At 44.9% G+C, this 9,362-nt stretch overlaps 1 protein-coding gene across 5 annotated transcripts in view; it reads left to right on the forward strand.

The window, feature by feature from the left end:
- The window catches only part of LOC109853107 (zinc finger homeobox protein 4), a 307,047-nt gene that overhangs the window by 226,836 nt on the left and 70,849 nt on the right, over positions 1–9,362 (forward strand). For all 5 annotated transcript variants that reach the window (XM_020424878.1, XM_020424879.1, XM_020424881.1 and 2 more), the window contains 3 exons: positions 1,300–4,157; positions 4,538–7,246; positions 7,352–7,817. In XM_020424878.1, the coding sequence (XP_020280467.1) occupies positions 1,300–4,157; positions 4,538–7,246; positions 7,352–7,817 (6,033 nt within the window). The remainder of the gene's footprint in view (positions 1–1,299; positions 4,158–4,537; positions 7,247–7,351; positions 7,818–9,362) is intronic.

Consider the following 9,362-nt stretch of genomic DNA (forward strand, 5'->3'; position numbering starts at 1 on the left):
ACTTTTTTTTAATTTTTCAACCCTCTTTTGTATCGGGAATATATTGGTTCTCAATTCGCGCGACAAAAGTTCACCAAGCTACACCTTCGAGCGAACTCGACGTTCTCATTATTTTATTTTGTCTCGCAATTAGTCATTAATAATGATAATTTCGAGAGCGGCATATGGTCGCATGGCGTGTGCCGACGCCACCGCGCGCGCAATATGCCGTGCGTTATTACACATCGGCGAACTCTGTACTTACATATAATAAATACATACGTGAAGAAGCGAGGTGAAGACCAGCAGCGCGCGTTGCTCCGCGACGCGACGTCGCAACTGACGCCGCGCAAGTGTGTGCTTTCGGACAATGTCCGCGGTCCTTTTTTTTTTTTCTTTATATCTTTTCTTCTCGCTTTTTCTCTTTGTCTCGCTTCTTCTCGCTGAAAAACTGCTATCGGTAATTCGGTATTGCCAATCTGTAATTTTGACATATATATTTATTGTATCGCGAGGCATCTGCAACGCGCGTTTCGCCGTTTTTCGCGCGTCTTCTCAAACAACGCTCATCGCGCGCCGGAAAAACTTTCTCTCCGCGATGACACGTATGTGACACCGTGCGTTACGCGCGCGCTCGCTTACGTAAAATCCTTCTGTCCGCGCATTAGCGCACCGAAAAGATCGGTCGAAGTGTAATTACATCGCTAATGGTTTTTTTCTTTTTCCGCGAATCGATCGGCAGAGGCGCGGGAGGACGCGAACATGCCTAATCAATTTAATAGCGTTGCTAGAGAACGTTCTCATCGGCGACACACAGTCGGCCGTACGTGACACTGAACGCGAACTTTACGTTTCTCGCGTAGCGCGTTCTACCCGGTAGTATCTATAATTTACTTTCTCCCATGGCGTTTCGAGTTAATGTCTCGGAGAACGAATCGCTGCGAAATAGATGACCGTCTTGCGCGCCCGTCCGGTTCTGAATACTTAATGTCGAAGTTTAACATCACGTTGGCTTGGCTAAAACAGACGTTTGTTATAACAAATCTCGGTTTAAATAATCTTATTATTATTATGATTTATTAAATTATTATTTATTAAATAATTTTGAAAAACTTATTGAAATACAAAACTGTTATATCTCGAGATAATTATTTTCTAAAGATTAAAGTTGAGAAATTCTCTAAAAAACTATTTTATTTATTTTTAGTTTTATTTTTTTAATTTTTTTATTGGTCACGTATTGCTGACGGGAAACTCGGATTTGAGGTGCAAAGCGATTAAAAAAATTTTTTTTTTTATTTCTACTTTGTGTGATTCTAGAACGTCGAGAAGAAGGTAGCGATTGCGGTAGCGAAGTGAAACAAGAACCAGACAACGACCCAGAACCAGAAGTGGAACCCGAGAACGATCAAGAAGAAATTTCATGCTTGTACTGCACGTATCAGCCAACGTCGCGAGAAGAGTTACGACAACATTTGCAAGTGGCTCACGTACAAAATTCAGAAGAGAAAACCGAGACGATCAAGGAGGAGCCAGCCCCAGAATTATTATGCCCGTTGTGCCAAGACGCTTTTAAGGAACGCCCCGCTCTGGAGAAGCATGTAATGCAAATTCACTCTGTTAACGCCGACGGTTTGCAGAGGTTGTTGTTGTTGGTCGATCAGAGTCATTGGTTGAACAACAATCCGAGAAACACTTCGACGCCGGTTGTAACGGCTCCTACGCCAACTCCAACGTCGCCGACGACAACGACGAAACAACATCAGGATGAGGAGATAATCGAACGGGGTGGCAATGACGAAACCGAGCAGATTACCAGCTGTACTATATGCGGCCGAGTTTGTACCATAGAATCGCTTCAGCAACACCACAGGGAAGTACATCCTGCCACCGCGCCTTCTCTGGCGGTTAGCGAGAAACACGTTTACAAATATCGATGCGGACAATGCAGTCTCGCCTTCAAAACCTTGGAGAAGCTGCAGCAACACGCGCAGTATCACGCGATCAGAGACGCGACTAAATGCAACTTGTGCGGACGATCTTTTCGTTCAGTTCAAGCGCTCCAAAAACACCTGGAGACATCTCACGATTTCCACGAGGACGATTTAGTTCAGCACAAGCAAAATCTGCTCCAGACACACGCGTTGTTCAGCTCGATCACGGAAGACGCGTTGAAACGACAAAGCGGCATAACCAGCGAACAAAATCCGGAAGATGATCCTGGCAGAGGCGAAGAGGAAGAGAGCGACACCAGTGAGACTTCATCGTTACCGAAGGATCAACGTCTGATAGAGGATTATCTGAACAGTCAAACTGTTGCCGAAGACAATTACAACGATCCTACTCGAAAATTTAAGTGTCATCGATGCAAAGTAGCTTTTACACGTCAGAGCTATCTCACTGGTCACAACAAGACCTTGTTGCATCGCAAAGGCGAGAAGATGTCTTATCCGATGGAAAAGTACTTGGATCCCAACCGACCGTTTAAGTGCGACGTCTGTAAGGAGAGTTTTACGCAAAAAAATATTCTTCTGGTTCATTACAACAGTGTGAGTCACTTGCACAAGTTGAAACGCGCGATGCAAGAGCAAGGTAATAACAACACGTTGATCTCGGTTCTACCGCTGGCAAGCCCGACCGAATCTCCTGATTCCCAACAAGATCAGGACAAGAAGCCGTACAAGTGCAACATCTGCAAGGTCGCTTATACCCAGGGCAGCACTTTAGATATCCATATGAGAAGCGTTCTTCATCAAACGCGCGCCAGTAAACTGCAGGATCTCGCAGCCAGTGGACAATTGGATCTCGGATCTTTGATCGAGCAACTGCCACCAACGAGCCCGAACAGTCCGCCTGGCAACGCGAACGCGAACAACGCGGGAGGAATGATCGCTTGTTCACGCTGTAACGCTCTGTTTGTCAGTCAGGAGCAGCTGTCGACGCATCAGAATTTATATTGTTTCAATCCGCTAGCGATTTTTCAACAGCTCGCTTCGCAGCAGTTGTCCTCAGTCACCCCCGCAAAATCACCTCCTCCCACGTCCACAACACCAGGATCGCAACAACTCGTACAACAAGCCACGCAGCAGTCGCAAACCACGCAGGACATTCTTTCTCAACCGCGACACAAGAGCTCGCAAATGTACAAACACCTGTTGGAGAGCTTCGGTTTCGATCTTGTTATGCAGTTCAACGAAAATCATCAGAGACGACAGCGTAAGGAAGAAGAAGCGGCCGCGGCTCTTCAGGCGCAACAGGAACAACAAAAGCAAGAACAACAAAAACAAGCTCTCGCTGCTCAAGCCGCACAAGTAAAAGAAGAAGAGGCCGAGGAGGCTCACATAGACGACGACGTAATACCAGAACTTACCCGTAGCACTTGTCAGCACTGCAATAAGGAGTTTAGCAGTGTTTGGGTCTTGAAAGCTCACTGCGAAGAGGTTCATCGCGATCTCGTGCCGCGCGAATTTCTCGAGAAGTACGCGCAGCAGTTCAAATGCGAGTATGAAAAAAAAAGCGTCGTGGTAACCGCCGCGACATCATCGTCAACCACTACAGCGCCAAGAAGTTCCACACCAGCTGCCGGGCAACCTCAAGATCTTAGCTCCGATAAAGAATCGCGCGAAAAAGAGGCGAACGACGACAATATGCTCAGAAACAGTAGTACAACACCAGAAGCTACTTCAACCACTCCGGCGACTACGCCGGCGTTGTCCAACACTCCTGTTTCAAGTACAGAATCTACGACACCGACTATGCTGCCTACCAATTCGCAGTCTCACAATCAGCAACAATCTCAAACATACAAACACAAAGAACTTCAACAGCAGCAGCAGCAACAACAACAGCAGCAACAGCAGCAGCAACAACATGCTCAACTTACTTTGGCGCAGCAAATGTCCGAAATGCAGGCTGCTTTGAATGCAATGGCAGCGTCGCAATTGCAGCAACAGCTGCAACAATATCCGGGACTCATGATGGGAATGATGGGATTACCATTGGGATTAAATGTACCTGCTCTGGCGGCAATGAATCTGCAACCACCTCTAGTGCCAATGATGCTACCACCACCACCGTACGATGGTGCTGCAGCTGCTGGATATCCGCCTATCAACCAGGCAGATCTTCTTGCCAAACAACATCTTGCTCTTCAGCAACAGCAGGCAGCAGCAGCGGCTGTGAGTAAATATAAAATAGAATGATCAGATTTATTATGTTTTATTTACCTACTTATTTACTGTTTTTTTTTTACGGTAAAACAATTTTTTTGACAAAATTTCGAACTGAAATTACACTACTTTATTTTCAAACTCGCTGCAAAGTAAAATATATTATTTTTAAAATAGTAATAACGATATTTTTTTATATCATAATATTATTAAATTAAAACTTATTAGTTTGACTTGTTAGAATAATTGAAACTTAAAATATTTTTTTCTGGCTTCACAAAGATCCAAATTCGTCTGAATGTAAAAACATAAAAAATCGAAAAATCAATTGCATAAATCATAAATAGAACATCAGCGAGAAAAGAGTGCGAATTTGTTGAACCTTTCAGGCAAACGTAGCTGCTTCACAGAAACGGGCGCGTACTCGCATCACGGATGAACAGTTAAAGATATTACGAGCGCACTTTGACATTAATAATTCTCCCGGCGAAGAGCAAATTCTGGACATGGCCGCTCAGAGCGGTCTGCCTCCCAAAGTAATCAAACACTGGTTCAGAAACACGTTATTCAAAGAACGACAAAGAAACAAAGACAGTCCCTATAACTTCAATAATCCGCCGAGCACCACCTTGAATCTGGAAGAGTATGAAAAAACCGGTGAGGCGAAGGTGATTCCGTTAAATTCCAGCGTGTCCGGTAGTAGTTCTTCTGACGACAAAAGCCCGAAACAACCTACACCTCCACCATCCACACAGAACACTAGCGCGTCGCAGTCTGCTAGTGATAATAAGCAGGAATCCGAGCAGTCGAATGACAAAACGTTACTTTCTCAAATTGGTCAAAATCAGGAAGAACAGCAGCATCACTCGCCCGGTAGTTCAGGCGGACAGCAGTCGCGACCGCATTCGCCTGCGCTTAGTATGAGTTCGGTGTTTTCGGGTATTCATCATGACGTTTCGTCTCATCCGCCATCAACTACAAACGCACCGAGCACTCCGATGTTACCACCGAAACTAGCTCCTCAAAACTTTGCGAATCCCACTCCGGGCACGGGTGGCGTGGTGCCAAGCGCGATTGCCGCTATGGCGCTCACGCCACAGAGATCTCTAAGTCCAGGTCGCGGACCGACAGATTATTCCTTCGGCGGTAGTAGCAATGGTAGCAGCACGTCCGGTGGTAGCTCTGGAAAGCGAGCTAATCGAACAAGGTTTACTGATTATCAGATAAAAGTTCTTCAGGAATTTTTTGAGAACAATGCGTATCCGAAAGACGACGATTTAGAATATCTCAGTAAACTTCTTGGTTTGAGCCCGCGAGTGATTGTCGTTTGGTTTCAAAATGCTAGGCAAAAAGCGCGGAAAGTCTACGAAAATCAACCGGCTGCCGAACCTGTAACAGCGGGCGGACGCGAAACCGATGACGGATCCGGTAGATTTCAAAGAACACCAGGACTGAATTATCAATGCAAGAAGTGCCTACTCGTATTTCAAAGATATTACGAACTTATACGCCATCAGAAGACTCACTGTTTTAAAGAGGAGGATGCCAAAAGAAGCGCGCAAGCCCAGGCGGCCGCGGCTCAGGTTGCCGCGGTTCTAAGTTCCGAGGACAGCAATAGCAGCAGTACAACGACTCCGACAAGCAACACGGTGACCAATAATCCGTCAACCACGCCCGCGCTCGCTGAGCAGTTACAGCTACAACAGCCGTTGAGCACGGTTACGCCGCCGCATCAGCATCAGCAGCAGACTCCGCCTCAGGTACTGCATTCCCATTCAACGCAGATACAGCAGGTGCAACAGCAACAACAGTCGCAAACAGAATCGAAAGAAGGTAGCTTTCAGTGCGACAAATGCAACTTAATGTTCGGAAGATTTGAGCTTTGGCGCGAGCATCAGCTAGTACATATCATGAACCCGTCCCTGTTCCCGCCAGCTTACCCGCCTGATTCACCTTTCGGAATTTTGCAACAACAAGCGCTCACCTCTCCTATCACGTCAGATCCTCCGCAGCATCCGCTCATCGCTATGATACAGAAACGAAAGTACGAGGAAATTGAAGAAGGCGCAGGTAGCGACAATCGTTCGAACTCGGAACACAGCGAGCAACCGAAGGACAAACGATTGCGAACTACTATATTACCGGAACAGTTAGAATATCTTTACAACAAGTATCAGGTCGAATCCAATCCATCGAGGAAGATGCTGGAGACGATAGCTCGCGAGGTCGGTTTGAAGAAGCGCGTGGTGCAAGTGTGGTTTCAGAATACACGCGCTCGCGAGCGCAAAGGCCAATTCCGCGCTCACAGCCAAGTAATTAACAAGCGTTGTCCGTTCTGCCCGGCGTTATTCAAAGTGAAATCCGCTCTGGAATCTCATCTGAGCAGCAAGCACTCCGATCAAGTGGCTCGAGGCGAGGTGAATATTGATAATATCCCGGACGAAGAGCTCTCGATGGAATCCGCTCCTTCCAACTCGAGCACTCCTCATATTCCTTCAGTGTTTCCCGATATGGAGGCATTGAAATCCAAATACTACGACGAGATGAGACGATATTTTACCGAACTGTCACAAACAAGCAATGGAAAACAGGAAACGGCGAATCATCAGACCGGTAGCAACAGCGGCGAATCGCCGTTAGATCTGAGCAAGCCGGTCGATCTTAGCCGATCAGTGAAACTGAGTCTGGGCGGTTTGAGCAATCTTCTCGAAGAACAACACGGTGGTCCTCCCCGCCCAAGTAGCGACTGCGGACTTCTGACCGACTTATCCGAACGAAGTATCTGCGACGACGATAGTATGAGCGAGACCACGGAATTTCTGGATGACGAGAGTGGCCCGGCGAGTCCGGCCTCAAGCACTCAAAGTACGAGACAAGGACCTGCCAGCGGAAATATTGGAAACACCCCAGGACCACCTGTAACTGGCACGCAGTCCAGCAGCAATACCGGCCAATCGGGCGGTAAACGATATCGCACGCAAATGTCAGCCACCCAGGTGAAGGTGATGAAGTCGCTCTTCTCGGACTACAAAACACCAACGATGGCCGAGTGTGAGATGCTGGGCCGTGAGATTGGTCTACCGAAACGAGTGGTCCAGGTGAGCATCGATGATCCTCGTGCATAAGCATAACGAGCCTTTAGTTGCCGTACGACCGTCTGAGTTCAGCTCAAGTTTACGAAGACTAATGAAGCCGAGTTGCAGGTGTGGTTCCAGAATGCCCGTGCCAAGGAAAAGAAGGCTAGGTTAGCGGCGGGTTTGCCGGCTGAGGGCTCTGCCGTTCAACCACATCGCGGACCAACCGGACCAGACGAGTGCAGACTATGCTCTGTGCGCTACTCGGCTAAGACACCGTTGCAGGAACACGTGTTCTCACGGCGGCACATCGAATCCGTACGCATTGCCGTTGAAGAGGGCAGTTTGGTGCCTCCGACCCCCGGAGCGCCAATCGTGAGCAGCGGCAGCGGCACTACTGGCGTGCCAAGTATCGGTAATTCGTCAGTGGTCGCCGCCGCGGCCGGTCAACAAGTCAGCCAGCAACAACAACAATCGGACGAAAACATGATGTACGGATCTGTGTTTCTCCATCCCACGGCAATGTCATTAGTCCAGTCACAGCTACAACAACATCCCACCGGCACTGCGACCAGCACAGCCAGTACCACGGCCGGTGAGTGTTTGGCTGATCTCTTGGACAATATTTCTTAAACAAACGACAATTAACGACTTTTTTATAACGCAAGTTCGAAATTTACACTTTTGCTTTTAATCAAGCAACATGTTTATTTTCTTTTTTTCATTTTCAGTAGATTATAATCTTGAGAATCTCTGCTGAAAAATATTTCGTAGTACAAAAAAAATAAGCATGAAACTATCGAACAATAATTGTTTGTTCTCCGAAAAACTTATTTTATGAAAAAAGATATATATTTTTTGTTTTCTTTATCTTTTATATTGCGTTTATATTAGAAAATTTATTTATACACGTTACATCGTCAAGTTTATTGATGAGTATGAATTTTGTAACGTTTTTTTACATGGCGTAACTTGTGTTTTTTCATTGGAGACGATTGTTATTATGATTGAACTGCGTCCTCTTTATGACATTTTCTCTAACCAAAGGATTTCGACCTTGCGAACGTTATGTCGTTTTTTAATAGACACATGTTTGCACGTTTCCTTTGTGTTATCCTTTGTGTATTGCGAAGATTGTGTTCCAATCGGACTTGTAAAACTGATTGACAATCGCGTCTAATAATTAACGAGTGTGATAACTAGAACGGATCGTTGCTGTTGTTTATATAAAAAAAAAAATCGCCGAAATAAAGTATACTTCCGTCAAAGTATACTCTTCTCCTGACTATTTATAGATATAGAAATTCCGAGATAAATATATAGTATAGTCAATACTGTAGCATAATATATGTATATACGTATATATATATATATTTTTTTCTTTTAGACTTAAGCAATATAAAAAAAAGTTCCTATTAAATAATTCTCTCATTCTTAGCTCACAGTAACTGTCTAGTGTAAGAACTAGATATTCGCATAAACGGAGAGAACGTAAAAGAGTAAGCGAGTGAATGATTGACGAGAGAAAGATGGAGGGGAAAAAATTGTGAAAAAGTTGCGTGATGAAATTGCAATTATAGTGAAATTTTTTGTTTTTTACTCTTAAAGCGGCAGCAAATGATTTATATAGAAATACATGCATATAGAACACACGTACACGCGCGCACATTTACATACATATATAATTCATATATGTAACATATAATATGTACATATATATAAATCATCGCTGTTGATTCTGAATCAATGATGCGTTGTTTAAACTGCGTTTTACACAGTGCTACGTGAAGAGAGAGTTCTCGAGACTCAAAAATTATCACCTACCACTAACTCTTCCACATATTTTGTAACGAAACTTTAGCATTGTGTTTTAAATTCATTGCAATTTGTCATTTGCAAGCGAGTTTAAGTGACATCGTTGTATTATCGTCATCATTATTTTTGCATCATTGTCATCATCGTGTTCTTCTTTGCGAAGTCATTCCCAAAGACATCTCGACTCTCTCGTACACGACGAATTGTTTCCTCGCTATGCTCTTCGAGAGTTTTTTTTTTTTTTTTTTTTTTTTGTAAATATATTATTTCGAATATTTTTCGAATTTCTCACAAATACACGACTTCAGAAACTTGCGTCGCTTGT

This window comes from Pseudomyrmex gracilis, unplaced genomic scaffold, assembly GCF_002006095.1.
Source record: "Pseudomyrmex gracilis isolate BER0280 unplaced genomic scaffold, ASM200609v1 scaffold_43, whole genome shotgun sequence".
NCBI classification, from domain to species: Eukaryota; Metazoa; Arthropoda; class Insecta; order Hymenoptera; family Formicidae; genus Pseudomyrmex; species Pseudomyrmex gracilis.